The following is a 16,694-nucleotide window of genomic DNA, read 5'->3' on the forward strand; positions in this document are numbered from 1 at the left end:
TGAGGCACAAGTAGTCGTTTGTCACTTGTTAGGTCTCATGTCACTTGTTAAATCTGTACCCTGAGCATATAATTCTAGTATTTAAAAGTGAATATGTCAGACCAGACTCCAAGCATGGAATAGTTTGCACAGCCTGTGTGGTAAAGGTCTACTTCTGTGGCCTACCCAGATTCCTAGCAGCTCTTCCCTTAGCATTTTAGATATTGTGAGTTATCCCAGTGCTGGATTCCTGATCAGGAGCTGCACTTCTGAAGCTTTGTCATGATGCTTGCAGCCAGCTGGAATGGCTTCTAATGGCCATATATAGTTAAGTCTTTGCAGTATGTCATATGGTTATCATTAGGCTCACAATTCCAAGCTCTTCCATGGCATGCCTGCTAACGCATCAGTGATATGAACGCATAAAATGTGGGTTTAAAAGCTAAAACTTTTAGCTAACAGCTGAGCAATGGACATTTACATGTCAGGCTTGTAGCTAAAACCCTAGACTGTGCTACATGGTGTATACTTGGCTTACTTTGTTATTTATCTCTTGGGAAAGTGGCAGAAGGTGGCAGAAATAAACTTCCAGGGATCTTTCTCTTGTGAAGCACAATCTTACCAACTAGATGCCAATGACATCAGTACAGAAACATAGACTAAACAATTCTACTGAGTGTCTTTAAGCCTTGGATGTACTTTTACCACAGTATTTATGGACTTGATATACAAATGGTCGACTTTTAAAGAGTTCCAAAAAAGTGTCGCTTTTCCTTGTGTTGCTTCTGGGGCCAAAAATGCCATCTGCAGGTCAGCCAAGAAACTATCTGTGGGCTTTGTGCTTGTATTCCTATCACTAAGGTATTTGTGATAATTTTAAATGATGGGTTTTTTGAAACTGAGCGAAACTCGTGACTGGACTCTTTCCTCTTGCACAGTGCAGAAGATCTCCTCAGCACTTCAAGCCCTACCTGACCCCTGACCTGCCCAAACGATTCCACTATGCCAACAACATTCGTATTGATAAAGTTCATCTTCTGGTGGATCGACAGTGGCTGGCTGTGAGGTAACATAATTTGTGTGATTTTTATGCTAGTTCTTTCATCCCACTCTCATCCCTTTAATTTTCTTTAAATGCTTCATTTCCTGTTTTTCTTTAGACTTGTTACATTTCCATGTTTGTTACAGTTAAAATCACACAATGTGTAAAATGGAGATATGGTTTGGTGTAACCAAACAATTGTCCAGGACAAACAAAAAGAATTGTGCATTGAAAAACATCTTATAATCACCCTTTTCTAAATGGTGTTGAAATGTTTCTCGACCTCTGAAAACAGATTACCTGCAATTAACAGCTGTGCATTGAATTGGTATAAGGTGACTATCTCTTTATTTCTCCATGTGTCTTAGCAATGGGTAGATAAAAATAAGTATTAGTCACTATGTCAGAGTATTCTGCTGTGTTGTTTATTCTATAACCCATCCCCACATTATCTACATGTCTCTTCACCTTTCAGAATCCATGATGAAAATGCATTGCCTTGTAATGCAAAATACCTTGTAGTCTTACTTATATTATTCCACAGAGGCTAACAGCAGAGTTCTCCCATTGTAAGTTTTCTGTTAAAATGCCAAAGAATATGACTAGGAATTCTTTCAAAACAGATTACACTTGTTCTGCTACCTGCAGCTAGGTAAAGGCCTCAGTTCAAAAATAGCCATTTTTTCAATTTGCTTTGAAAATATTGTTACACTGTATACTCACAGCCAGCTAGGATAATTTATTACTGTTCATAGTAATTTCTGTTAAAGGAGAAAGAGGTCTTCATAGAAATGAACACTGTGATGAACCATAAGTACTGCAATATGAAGGCAGAGTCAGTTCTCAAGGGATAATCTAGTCTGTGAGCCACAATGATGTTATTAAGTGCTTCTATTAGTGTTATTTTAATTTACACTCGGTGATGGTTTCTCCTTAGGGATCAAGGTTACACATTTTGTGATGGAGGTAACCATGGCTATGACAACGAATTTAAAAGTATGGAGGTGAGATGATTTCTATTCTATTCTTGCACTTTCTTATATACAAAATCATGATGTGCCGGGTAAATCACCAGAATACAGAACAATGATAGTTTTTGCAGTGAGCGTTTTCTTTTCTGGCCACAAGATATGTAAACTGCTAACACTTACTAGGTCCAAATATTTTTATTGCCTTTCATCAATGTGTAGAGGGCCTAGTAAAAACAGTCTGGGCTTACCTTACCTGCTTGGAGACAGGTAGACTACAGTAAACCAAGTCTACCATGTTTAGCTACCGGACACTGAATTCTTTTGTTCTTTCATTCTTCCACTGAGGCAATGACTTAAAAATCTCCATAGGCTCTGGGAGTTCATCTGAGCGTCTGAAAGCCTGTATGCTCAAGTAAACTAAATCTCATAGTCCTGCTTATCTTGCAAGAGTTAATCATATCATCAGAACAAAAACATAATTTGCTGTCCTGTTGGTATAACCTGTGTTGCAGTTTCATCTCATTTTCACTTTGGGCAACCCGGTGAAAATATTTTGATGTTTTGGGCTTTTGGTTTTTTATTTGCTTTCTGTGATGTGAACCTTTAACAAAGGTCAAGCATGACACTATGTCCCATATTCTGTACCTAAGAATCAGATACTTCCAGATCATTACAGCTATGTTAAAACCAAATATAGTGATCAGAATTGTGCTGAATGTTTGTATGGAAAGAAAAGGTAAATTCTGGTTACCATGGAAACCTTAATACTAGATAACCATACACAGGCGCCACAGCAGATGCTTTTTGAAATTTTTTTTAAAGAAAGGAGCAAAATGTCATCTTTCTATAATAAATTGAAAATTCCTTTTCTGTTATGGACACGTAATATTATTTTAGAACAGATCATTGTCCTGTTAGTCATGTTTCCTGTATCTCCTGGCAGGCAGGTCAGGTCAGGTCATAAAGCCGTAAAAACTCCCATGAGACTGTACCTAGTATCAGTGTTCTGCAACAAGGCTGGCAGGCTCCAGAAGGGCTGCCCAGCACTGCACTGTGCCATTGGTGGTACAGGTGCAGGTCTCTGCTCAGCTTGGAATGGGCATCTGCAGTTCCCTCTTCCTTACTTTAACCATGGCCATAGATTCTTAAGTGACCCAAAGACATCAGTGTGCAACAGGTATTAAAAAAACCCCTAACCCTAACCCGAAACCAAAATAAGATTCATCATATAGTTTAAAATAATCTTCTAAATGAATTTTTGCTTTGCGTTTTTCTTCATATTATGTGCAATGGCAGAAATTTGCCTTCCTTACCAGAAAAATCCTGTATTTTTAACTAAAAAGAGTGTATTTTGTTCCATTGTCCCAGTTTTCATAAAGTACAACTGAATTGGTTTTGACTTTAGATTCCTTTAGATAACTCATTTTTTTTATTATTACTATTACAATCCAGGCTATATTCTTGGCATACGGCCCAAGCTTTAAAGAGAAAACAGAAGTGGATGCTTTTGAAAACATTGAAGTTTATAACCTTATGTGTGGTGAGTAGAAGCAATCCAGTACTTTAGATTATAACTTTCTAGTATTTTCAAATACAAGTGTTGTAAGAGCTAAAAGAAGCTAAAAATTGAGTGAATTAATTCAAAACCAAAACACTGAAGCCATGCTCTTAGGCCTTTTTTACACTGCCAAGAAATTGACTTCCAGAAGTTGTTCTGCTTTGAAGTTTTTTTCTGACTGCAGAAGAATTCCACTAAAGAATCAGAGGGAGCCACACCTGCCACGGGGGTTTACTGTGAAACTGATGCCTGTGGAATCCAACTGATTCTTGTGGATAAGAATCTTGTAGAGAGTAACTGCTCATGTTCATAATTTAGGATGGACGATTGCAGTCCCAGCAGTGTGCAATTAGGAAGCATGTGCCTCAGAAAATATGGATTAAAGCATCACACAAAAATGCAATAGGCTACTAGCTTTCACAGTGTGATGCACTTTCAATAACATTTATACTTTGCATTAAACCGTCTAATCTTGTGAATGTTATGACAATGTATAAAACTGTACCAACAGTACTCAAATCCATACTTACTAAATCTTGATGCAGTGGAAGATAGCAAAGAACCTTCAGCCCTAGCAAACTGCAAGCTGGTGGGAGTAGTTACTGTAATAGTTTAAATAATGGTATAAACTATTTCTTCTACCTTTAAAAATGACTAGGAAATAAATTGGAAAGAGAATAGCTTTTTAAAATACTGTTTTTGTCTTAAAGTATGTTTACAAATTTCAAATGTTTCAACAGATTTGCTTCGTATAGTACCAGCAGAAAATAATGGAACACATGGCAGCTTGAATCACCTCTTAAAGAAACCTTTTTACAATCCTTCACATCCAAATGAAGTCTCATCTCCCTCTTCATGTCCAGTATCCAATCTGACTTCTGCAGATGACCTAGGATGCAAATGCAATGTAAATAGGGGTTTCTGGCATCTTTTAATCATCTTTGTCGAGTGTGTTCTGCTTTCTTTGGTTTTTTTCCCAAACAACAGATTCATTTTGAATGATTCTCTTATTTTTTACAGATTTCAGATAAGCTACTAGATGAGCTAAACAGGAGGTTGAATCTCACCACAGAAGAAAGTAAGTAGCAAAAAAATAAAAGGGCAGCAATATTTTAAATCTACACCTGGTTTATATTTTTTGTTACTGGTCTCAGTGGGAATTTTTGCAGTGATAATTAAAACTGAAAGTGAACTAGGAAAATCAGGTCAGAAGTATATTTTTTAATTTTTTCCCTTGCATTTCTTAAAAAAAATCTGTTGTAACAACATGTATATATAGGAATATGATCTGAACCCCATTAAAATTTTGGAAAAACCTGTATAGATTTCAATGGTCTTGAAGAAAATCTGAGCACTGTCAGGCTATGTGATGTAACTCTTGTTCTGACACTATTATCCATATCCCTATGTTATCAATATCCATATTTGTATCTATATCCCTGTATCCATAACTTTACTATTCTCTGATCAAAAATTCCCATAGATACTGCTTTCTGGTTTTTTAATGGGGTTTCTGGAAATTTTGGGAAACACTTTAATGCCTCCTAGTTAAACAAGAAGTAAATTTCACTCCACTGGCAAGATAAATTCAAAATGTTTGCATTAGTATGAAATTTCAAAGAAACAAAAGTTTGCAAATCTGATATATTGGCTTTTGTGCATTCAACATCATATGAAAACTATTTTCTACATTTTTTATTCTACTTATAAGCCTAAAGAACTGCATGGCCAGGTTTACTGTTGGATCTACTTGTATTTGCTAAAGTTTTAATTAATAGTTTTTGTCTGCTCTCTTAATCCCTTGTGCCATCCAAATTTTTATAGAAGAATAAATCAGTAATTATTATTATTTAAATTTTAGTAAAGAAGGCAAGCTCATCTCATTTGCCATATGGGAGACCCAAAGTTCTTCAGAAGGAAAATGTCTACTGCCTCCTCTTCCATCATCAGTATGTGAGTGGCTACAGCTATGATATCTGGATGCCACTGTGGACTGCATACACTGTGAATAGGCCTGTAAGTTATGAAATATCTTTACTACTCTTAAATATAGGATCTAATGGATTAAAAATGGGGTCCATTGATCAGGGCCTGTTTAAAACCTGGTGGATGTCATGTGACTAAGAGTCTTGTGTCTGAAAAAGAAAAACTGTCTTTGATATAATTTAAATTTCAGCTATCTCAAAGTAGAGTTTTGAAAAGAGTGAATGTTAGGGACACAAAAGATGTAGGAGAGTTGCTGCTAAACTGATTCTATTAAGCCTGTTTTGTAAAAGGGGTATGCTGTCAAGACAATTCTCCATCTTTCCTGTCAATTCCTGTGGAAAAGCAGGCTGTGGTTTCCCAAATCAGAAGTTTTAAGCTTTCCTATGAGTACCACGATCTTTTTCCTATTAAATACCCTTTATGCGTCTCTATAAAACAATTTGCACTAATGCATATTTCTGTATATTCTTTGCTCTCTGTTACATGATAAAATTTCTGACAAATGCAATTATAGTTGAATGAACCTCTGAGTGTTCAAGAGTATGTGGATCCGGAATAAACTGTTGAGTTTTCAGGGTCAGTAAACTAATGGACATCCATGAGCTTACTTGCCCCTATAATTTGACCCTTTTTTTAAGTTGCCTTGGGGAAATAGTTTCTGTGTTGATTATTCTGTCTGAAGAGGACTGTTATTGATGTCTATGTGATTTCTTATTTCATCAGTACAAATATGAGGAAATTATTTTTATCAAATGTATGCTGCTAAAATCGTAGTATTTCAGAAAATTTCATTCCATACTTTCTACTGATTCTTCACTGCCTTGGTTGAAAGATCATTAATCCAATCTTAAGAAGGCTACAAGTCATAAAAGCAAATGTCCATTTCAACAAGGACTGTTTATACTTCATATTTGAAGATCTACCCTTAAACCTTGCTATGAAAGTGCATTACCCAAATGAAAACTAGTTAATTGTTTAATAAATTTTTGTCTGATTTTGCTTTGAAAAGATTTAAAAGTCCCACCAGAGCTGCAGTCTTCTTAATATTGAGCTTAAAAATAGCTCAAAAACCCAAATAACTTTTTGGACATTTTCCTTTGTTGAAAAACAAATTTTCAGTAAGCAAAGAATCATAGAAGGTTAAGGGGTTGGAATGGACCTTAAGGATCATTCCATCCCAGTCCAGCCCTGTCATGGGCAGGGACACCTCTCACTAGGCCAGATTACTCAAGGCTTTGTCCAACTCGGCTTTGAACACTGCCAGGGTTGGGGCATCCACAGACTCCCCAGGCAGTCTGTTCCAATGTCTCACCACCCTGACATAAAAAAAAATTCTTCCTAATATTTAACCTAAATTTCCCCTCTTTCAATTTGTACCCATTACTCCTTGTCTCATCACTACAGTTCTTGACAAAGGGTCCATCTCTGGCTTTCCTGCAGGCCCCTTTCAAATAGTGGAAGTGTATAAAGAAAGTTCTTGCTCAACTTATCTAAATTATGAGAAGTACATATTTTGCAGGAGTCTCTTATAGCAGTGTATGCAACAATGTGGGAAGCAGTGAATGACTGAGACTGAAGTATTGGAGTATATAGGTCACAGCAGACTCTAATACAATGATGTATGTTTTCTGTGGAAAGAACAGGAAATAATAAATTTCATCTCTAATAGTGTCAGAGACACAACAGTGAAAGGCTATGAGTTAAAGAACTCACACACTGACTTACCTTGCACAGTAAGTTACACATGATTTTTTATTACATGAGCTGATCAACAGAAATAGGCTTTGTAAATTAAAACACCTGCAGAAGGACAGAGGGATAGAGCTAATGCCTTTGATTGTAAGATTTGGCTGCAATACTTGGGAATGACACAAAGTTGCACTCTACAGAATTTTTATTGCAACCTTGGTTAATTATGTTTGGATTCAGTCTGTGCTGTGCTTTATACAATATGTAGGATGGAGTATGTCTCATAATTATGTAGCTATAAAGAAGGGCTTAAATATTAAACAAGGTAATACAGGTTGCACTTTTGCTGTTTTTGTGTGATGTGAAAGTTTTGAAACTGGATGAATAACATACACCTGCAGATCTTAAATAAAAGGTCAGCATTTTGGTTACTTAATATTCTCAGTAATAAGGAAAATTTAAGATTGAAGGACATTTGTTTTTTATAGGTTTTATACTCCTCTGCCTGGGAGGAAAGTGTATTTTGTTGCCAAAAGACAAGTTCTCCTGAAGGGGGCTGAATTTGACATCAGAGACCACAGCAGATTCTTGAATTCTGTCATGTAATGCAAATAACTTATGCTTCTTGACATTATTAGTGGCTCATCAAAAATCAATAACCTGCATCAAAAAGGACAATTCATAGGCACAGCCAATTTTCAGTTTTAGCTTCTTTCTTCAGGAGACATTATGGTTTTTTGACCTGAAATAGAAGGAGCCAAATTGGTGATGATTTTTTTTTCTTTTTGTTTTGGACACGTGATTTGGTCAGGAATCAAATGAAGACTTTTGTCTTTTATATTTCATTCCATGTGGTATATATGTTTTCCATTAATATACAACCTGACCATAGTATGTCATCTACTCAAATTCTGATAAAATTAACTAAAGAAATGAAGTCAAGGAGTACAAAGAGATACAAGAAGAGCATTCCAGTTCTTTGTTTTTGCTTGGTTTTAATTGATCAAAACAATGTACTGAAAATCAAATTAGATGTTTAACTTCTGTTTATAAATATATTACAGTCTTACCAAAATTAAAATAAATGTAAATGTAGATGAAAAAAAAGTTAAACCCAAAAAAGCATATTGAGATGATTTGATGTTACTGTCAAATTATGAAAAAATTGTGCAGAAAAGGTTATTAAAAAAAAAGGTGAAGGTTATAGAAAGAATTATAGTCATCAGAATCACTTTTGGCCAGACCTTAGCATGTTAACGCATTTTGGTGAAGTTAGTAAAGCCAGTAAAATGTACTAAATTTACCATGGATTTCTTTATCTGTAACACTTGAGCAGCACAAATTCTTACAGAGACTGCATCCTCAGATGCCTAGATGAGGTGATAGTGTCATTTTTATATACCAGCTGCTTTCCAGGAGGATGTGACATCGAGTTTGTGTTTCCAGAAATATGTAAAAGTGACGAATGAGTCAAATGTGAAATCTGTTTTTGCCTAAGGTGTAACCTTATTTTGCTGCTACAGTTTTACATGGTGCATACGGATTTCCCTGAATTTCTTAAAAACAGAAGGAGAAGAAAAACACTACCCAGAAAACATTAGTGTGCATTACTTGCATTGACCTGATTCACTATAAAAATAGGAGAAGATTCAATGAAGTCCATTCTAGAAAGTTAAAACCATACAAAGCATTGGCTTAGCCACAGCCGTGGGTGTAAGACTTTTTTTTTTTTTCCTTTTCACAGGAAAACACATCTCCTCTTCCTCCCACTGTTTCAGACTGTCTGCGGCCTGATGTTAGAATCCCTGTTGCATCGAGCCAAAATTGTTCTGACTACCCAGAAGGGCTGACCTTGACCCACAGTTTCCTCTATCCTCCCAGTGAGCATGATTCTTTTTATAGAGAGACCTTAGAAAGTCTTAATCAGCTGGATGTGGCTTTATGTTTAAACATACACCCAAACACCAAAACAAACTTCTTTGGATCAGCATATTGGGCAGAAAAAGGTTTCCAGTGTTCACAGACTGACCAAAAGCAAGGGCAGCTGCTACTTGTATCTAAATATTTTTGGTTTAGAACACTTAAGGGTTTTTTTAAAAAAAGGAACAAGTTGAATGTGATGAAATGTTTAGAATTATGTAAAGGGTTGGAAGGAAAGGCTGTCTCTCTTTCTCCGCATAAATATTAATTTCCTTTTTTTCAAATTTGATAATTATTATTTATTGAGTAGGTTTCTTGAACAAATTTGGAGATATGTTTGCAGTAGGATCATGCACTCATGCTCAAATATAAAATGTAATTGAATTACATGTACCTACAATTTATAGTGACATATGAATCAATTGATCTGTTTATAGTATTCCATTCACTTATATTTTGGTCTTTTTATATAGACAATAATTCATCTGCTGTTGAACAGTATGATGCCTTACTCACCAGCAATATTGTTCCCATGTATAAAGCTTTCAAAGGTAGGTTGCAAAATTTTGATTAATTATGATTAATTTTCTATAAGTATTGTTCTGGATTTGATAAAGCTATCACAAAAAAAGTTTAAGATTAATGCATGGTGTACTTTATATCCAGATGTTGTGAAAATATACTTTAAACATTTTAAAAGTAGATGTTTAAATGTTTATGACACAATTATATGGAATTTTTTTCTTTGTATAATCCCATCTGATTTCTGCTTATCTTGGCTTACATGTGTGGTTTTGAATTTGCTCTTCATCTCCTCTGTGGTGTTCTAACATGAAATGCTAGCTTTAAAACTCTCACAGAAATTTCCCTTGGGAAAATGCTCAAGGTGAATGAAAATGGCACTTTTTCCTTTTCCAAAATCTAAAGAGAACACCTCAACTATATTAATCTTGCAATGCTATTTCTATAATACATATTTTTATGATGCAAGTGTGGTAAACTCTTCCCATTCAGCCTAACTCATATTTGTAAGTAATCATTGATAAGAAATTTTCTGTAACTGCTTATGATCCCATTTTACTTTTAGGCCTAGGCTCATTTTCTTAGTGCATAAAAAGAGGAATTATGTAAGGAAAAAGTTGGAAAAACCCCGATTGTGTAACTACCTTTCTAATACATTCAGACCTCATTTGTTCATTCAGTCATGTAAAAAACAGAGATCCAGAAGATCTAAGTGTCTTTAATCTTCCAAGTAAAAATCAAAATTTTCAAGGAAAACAAGACGTTTCTATAGACTATAAACAATTGGTAAATCAATAGAAGATGGCCTCAATGCCGTAAACCCATCAGGTTAATTTGCCATGCCAGCTGCAAATATTTGAATAATCTCACTGGTTTATATCCTACAAATTGTATTTTCTCAAAAGACATCTGTGAAATAAGCCAAGTTGTCTATTGATGTTTGGTATGAGTTTTGTACAGTTAAACTAACACTCAGATGGTCAGTATTCTTCTAATAAAACCATTTTGTCACTTCCTACTATTTGTCACACTGCAGGTACAGGCAAATCAGCCAGAAATTAATGATCTCTCAGCTGTAGGTTGAAAACCTACAGCTGAAAATTTGATTAAGCTGAAAATTTGATCTTCAGCTTTAGATCAAATTGTTACATACTCCAGTAGTGCAATTTGCCTTGCAGGACTATAATAGCATCTACACCACCTCTTTCAATGGCAAGTGGGAGTATGTCCCTTCTGATGAAATCAAAATTTTGTGTAACAGAGTTGATTTTATGGGCAGTTTCATTCTGTACTGGTTTTTATTAATCTACAGTGAAAACACAAATACACTATTTTTCTTCAGTGGTGAAATTACTTTGAATTGATATTAATTTTGCTTTTATTTTCTTTTTATGACAGATATATGGGACTATTTCCATGATGTGCTTCTTCAGAAGTATGCTAGAGAAAGGAATGGGGTAAATGTTATCAGTGGACCAGTGTTTGATTACAATTATGATGGCCATTTTGACAACCCTGATGAAATTAAGCAGTAAGTACATGGAAAAGTCAGCAGTCAAACTCTGTGTGACTTCCACTGTGTTTCCACACAAACTATTATTTTAAAAGACCAAGAAACAAGTATCATGGAGAATGCAGTATTCTCTTTATAATCCTGCATCCACTATTACTCATATAACAGGAAATGCTCTTGCAAACAGATACAGTGCCATAGAAGTTGAAGTAAAGAGTAAAGAACTGTACAATTACATATGTATCTCTATACACATGCACAGGTACTGTCTAGTAATTAGCTTCCCAAGATTATGCCTAGATTTTAGATTTTGGGCCTCTGCATCAGAAATGCTGGGAGAACATATAACATTTAATGTGCAGAAGATGTGCTTAAGCGCAATTTTCTCACTTTCATGTTGTGCTCACCTGTTTGTTGTTTCTTCCTGTTGTCTCAAACTGATGTATTTCATCAAAGGTCAGATTTGTGTGTTTGCCTTCACTGATGATGTAACTGGAAATGTAAAATGTATCATTCCTGAGAGGTATCTTTGCATAACTATGAAACATCTGACGTTTACGCATAAATTATCAAGACCAATTATTTTTGTCAGTGAATAAGGATAGAAGGAAATAAAAACAGAATTAGAACTACTTAGATTAGGGAAAATACCTTGTGAGAGTATGAGCATTTATGAAGTAGAAAAGTGCTGGGAAATCTGCACAGCTGAATCTGTTACTGTAGATGTTTTATTCATGCTAGACTTGACCACATCTGTTAAAAATGGTTTGGGAATGGGAAAATCAGCCTGCCACGTAGTAGGAGGGTGGAAGGGAAGAGAGGCTACAACTTCCTTCCAAGCTGAATGCTGTAATGCCCAGTTGACCACATAATGCTGCCTCCAGTTTGGAATAAGTGTTTTAGTCAGCATGGTTAGGCAGTCATACAAATTTCAGTGATAGTGTTTTGTTCAATAGTGATCAAAAAAGCTTAGGAAACATTCAGCTCCTTATAGAGAAGATTGACCATGTTTGCAGAGTAGTAAGAAAAGGGCAGCAAAGACATTTTCATCTGAGTATCCTAAACTGGTTTCCACAGCACACAGCTGCTAATCACTGTTCTGGCATTTCTCTATGGCAAGGAGCCAGAAGTTAATCTTCTCATCACTCTCCAATTCACGTGGTTGAAATTCTTAGTATAATGAAGGGCAAATATGAAGCTCTATTCTGACTCTTCCAGAGGTAGAGATCTCTGGCTTTGGCAAAATAGAGTATTGGCCATGTTAAGCAGTCCTGTTTCAGTGGGATTGCTTGTAACACGCAGAGTAATCCATGTCTGTTTGGCTGTTCATGAAAAAAATGGTGAGGCTGTCTATCCCATCAGGTATCTTTTTCAATTACAAAAGAAATTTAGGTCATATAGCGTTAAAAGATAAATGCTGAGATAATTCTATAAATTTCAAAATGCATCAGTGGTGTTGATATCTCAATAAATGCCTTAATTAATGTTTGTTTTGTAGGTATGTAAACAATACAAAAATCCCTGTCCCAACCCATTACTATGTGGTTCTCACAAGCTGCAAGAACACATCCTATACTCCACTGAACTGTTCAGGGTCTTTGGATGCTTTGTCTTTTATCATTCCTCATCGACCTGACAACACTGAAAGCTGTGCTGTAAGTATAGTTCTATGTTCCCGTGTGCCTGAACTTCGTGAACTGATTCCCATTGGAATTTAGTCATCCAGAGAATCTTTATCAGTCTGAAATTAACTCATTCCCCATGAGCTGGGAATGAGCTGAGAGTTAAAGCAATCACCAGAAGAGCAAGGAGCTTCAGGAGAGGTAGCTGGAAACTAGTGAGCTGATAGGAAGCAAGGAAGAAGAAAGGAAGGTAAGATAAGAGTATTGGGAAGTGCTGTCACCTGAGAAGGGCTGAGAGGGGCAGCACAGGCCACAAGGAGATGAGATATCTTTATGGAAGACTGCAGGATAAACTTACTCCAGAGGTATCAGAGGACTTCAAGTGTTATTCCCTTCAGTGGCTAGAAAATTCCTTCAGTTGCTTATTCCATCTCTATGAGAAACTAGACAGCAGGCATTTGGATGGATGGTGCTGCAATTAAAATTCATACTTGAATTAAATAAAATCTTATGCCTTGTAGCAAATAAAATACATCATCTGAGTGTAATATGTATTGCTGAGGCAGATGAGTGTCTATTCCAAAAACTCTGGGGTGCAGAAGGTTCCTAAACTCAGTGTATATATCCTGCACAAGTACAGCTGCACAGACTTGAACTGGTTCTCACAGTTTTTATTTCTAGCTTTGAACTCATAACTGCAGACAGGTGCAAGCTTGCCCTACTTGGAAACAACTTCAGGGTCTCCCAATTTGTAGTGTGGATAATCCACAACTTCCCAGTGAGATCTTTTTAGTTGTTGAGGGTTGACTAATTATTAGAATGAATTAGTCATTATATTTTAGAAATTGACTGTAATTTCTAAAGTTTAGCAATAAACCCCAAATGTCTTTGCACTTTATATTCATCATGTTTGGCAGTAGCATAAATTTAATGGATCATTTGCATCAGAAGCAGATATTGGTAATGCAAAAGCAAATTACCATCTATTTGCAAAAACCCCCTTGTATAAAAGAGCAGAAAATAATGGTTTTGATTGACTAGTGCTTACAATTCCATTGTTTTCCCCGTTTAACCAGCAACTATTGTTGCTGTCCCGAAATCAAGACTGAGCTTCTGTAAGGACTTTTTGTGAGTTATCAGACGTCTGTTGCTTGACTGGCCTGAGCAGTGCAGCTAATTTGTACTGTAACTAAAACTATCTTTATGTGTGTGTTTAAAACCTGACTCTTGCATTTTGTAGTTAAAAGTTGCAATTGCCATTTCAGCATATTTCTTCTTTTCTGTCACTTTGGAAGTGGAGAGGTGGGTAGAAGAGACATCCACTTGAGTCTGCTTAAATGAGATTCCTAAAAGCAAGGCTGTAAAGATGCCTACGAAAGCCTGAAAGAAGTTTTACCAACTGGAGGCCTTTAATCTGTCAAAGCAGGTCAAACACTGATAATCGCCTAACACTGCCACCAAATAACAGAGGACCTTTTATGTGTTTGAACATTGTTCTTGTTTGTTTTGACAGGAAAATAAGACACTTTCTGAATGGGTTGAAGAGAGAGTTCAGGCTCATTCTGCACGTGTTCGGGATGTGGAGTTGCTGACTGGGCTTGACTTTTACCAGGAAAGAAATGAATCTGTCTCTGAGATCTTGCGGCTAAAGACATTTTTGCCAATATTTGAGACTGAAAGTGACTGATTATCTTTGAGATGGGGTCAGTGCTTGGAAGAAAGAAAATCAAAATGATTTCACTTATTTCCTTGTTTAAGTATGTGGGAGTAGTTTTCAAATTTGTGTTTTTCAGTTGAGTGTTTTGTGCCAATGAAATTTGAAAAAAAAATTATACATAAAATTATTCAAAGTGAATTAAATCACTGTTGTTGAGCCAGGCTTTCAAAATACAGAATACATATTTTTATTATGCAAAGAACAACATATGATATTACTATAAAAATACATTACATATTATATGTGATATATATAATAGTAGTAACGATTTAAAAAAATGCAAAAGGAACATATTTTATACTACAGAGATACCAGAGTTGTAAATTGTATATAAAATGCTTCTACAATGGAATTGAAAAATTAAACAGTTTGAGAGGAGTGTGTGTGTTTTTTTCCTTGTGTTTATTAGAGAGGTTATGATTCTCTAACAAGCATGTCCTGAAATGTTTTGAATTTCTCTTTCTCTCCTGTTAGTTCACATGGAAATGTATCCAGACTCATGAAAAGTTTGTATGTAGTGCAAATGATCATCATCTGTGTTTTCCACTTGGATTAATTCATTATGCTAATAACAAGTGAAGTGAATGAGCTATATTCTTGTACCCTTCAGAAATCTTAAAACACTCTGAACATGAAGAGGTAAAAGAAATGCTCCACACAGAAGAATTTTGTCTTGATATTTACCTGTATTTGCAATGGTTTCCAAATGCCTGCTGATAACAAAATGTTTGCATCTATTTTTATATAGTCAAATTTGAAATTAGAGCACAAAATTGGTAGTAACATCCAAAATAAATAGACACTCTTTCTGTAGAGACTTTGTACACAGATACTCTGTTACACTGTGCGGTACACAGATTATTACTGAGGACAGGTAAATAGGACACAACAGTGGAAGTTCCTAGATTATGTTTATACAAAAATGTCACCCCATAACAGATTGTTAAGATGAACTACTCCACTACAAATTCTGCTAAGTGCATTTTTGAATAATATAATGATATTCATGAATGAAAAACAGCAGACAACTGACCATTTGATTCATTGGCGCAGTGAGAGCATTTTAAAGAAACGACAAAGTGTGTTTCAATCTATAACTGTGGACTGAAGGAGCTATGTCTGTTTAAAGAATAAAACTTTAAACTTCCGATCTTTTTTGCACAAAAAATCCAAACCCACCACAGGACATTTTTTTCCCCAGATCTCCAAGATGATCAGTGTATGTGCACACACCAGACAGAGTTTAGCAACACTGATCTTAAAATCATGATGTGGGACCAAGCTGAACATAAGGATTTTTTATCTCAGGGAAACAATTACACCATCACAGGGTTGTAGTTCATCACCCTACAATGTTGCAACATCCAAGTCTGCCCACCTAAAGCAGAGACTTCTGCTAAACTGCCCCAGTTAAAAACACAACTGTTTCTCACTTCCTGGTAAATCATACTCTAATTCAAGTGGAAAAATCTACACTCTTACTGTAGAAGAGCAGACAAAAGAACAGTGGTTAAATGTATAAAATAGATTTGGTTTATTTTACTCTGAAATGCTGAGAAATTCAAAAGTTAAAGTAACAACAAATTGACAACACAAAATTAACACCATATTTAATTTAAAAATATAATCTTCATTTCTTAATCATTATACTTTGTCCTGAGATCTAAGAAATTATTCTGTTTCTGAATATTTCAGACTTCTCTTTTCTAGAGGATGTGAGTATAGCTTTCCCAAATTGGTAAGCCCTTTGTTTCTGTGGTTTTTGGCCACTTCTGAAACTCCCAAAGCTGAAGTGGAATAGCCAGAAATTAATCTGCTGACTGTAAAAGGAGATGTTGCCAAGTCTCATCTCTCAGAGCCACCTTCTATGTGAGAATTTAAAATGTTAATTCTGTAAAATATGATTTTCCGTAGATCATTATTGAAGCTAAGAAACCAAGTGCTCCTGTAAACATTGAAAATCCAAACTCTGGAGGACCTTACCTCTTCCCTCTCTTATGTTTGTGTCCTTTTAAATTTTAGAGTATTGGAGAACCAAACCTCTAAGCAAACTTGGCACTAGCTATATCTAGTCTTTTCTCTGTAGCAAGGCAGAGTAATAATGAAAGAAAGTAGACAAGGGAAGCAGCCTACTCTGCTCCAGAAAAGGCAGAGCAAGGAGAAGTTAAACTGATG

The 16,694-nt window shown here is 35.7% G+C and overlaps 1 protein-coding gene across 1 annotated transcript in view; it reads left to right on the top strand.

Moving 5' to 3' along the window:
• The window catches only part of ENPP3 (ectonucleotide pyrophosphatase/phosphodiesterase 3), a 35,121-nt gene extending 20,408 nt beyond the window's left edge, over nt 1-14,713 (top strand). The window contains exons 15-25 of the mRNA XM_066315395.1: nt 918-1,045; nt 1,959-2,025; nt 3,445-3,532; nt 4,291-4,457; nt 4,571-4,628; nt 5,412-5,566; nt 8,970-9,105; nt 9,619-9,696; nt 11,066-11,198; nt 12,679-12,835; nt 14,316-14,713. Coding sequence (XP_066171492.1) covers nt 918-1,045; nt 1,959-2,025; nt 3,445-3,532; nt 4,291-4,457; nt 4,571-4,628; nt 5,412-5,566; nt 8,970-9,105; nt 9,619-9,696; nt 11,066-11,198; nt 12,679-12,835; nt 14,316-14,489 — 1,341 coding nt within the window. The 3' untranslated portion in view covers nt 14,490-14,713. The remainder of the gene's footprint in view (nt 1-917; nt 1,046-1,958; nt 2,026-3,444; nt 3,533-4,290; nt 4,458-4,570; nt 4,629-5,411; nt 5,567-8,969; nt 9,106-9,618; nt 9,697-11,065; nt 11,199-12,678; nt 12,836-14,315) is intronic.
• The last annotated feature ends 1,981 nt before the right edge of the window (nt 14,714-16,694 follow it).

This window comes from Sylvia atricapilla, chromosome 3, assembly GCF_009819655.1.
Source record: "Sylvia atricapilla isolate bSylAtr1 chromosome 3, bSylAtr1.pri, whole genome shotgun sequence".
Taxonomy (NCBI): Eukaryota; Metazoa; Chordata; class Aves; order Passeriformes; family Sylviidae; genus Sylvia; species Sylvia atricapilla.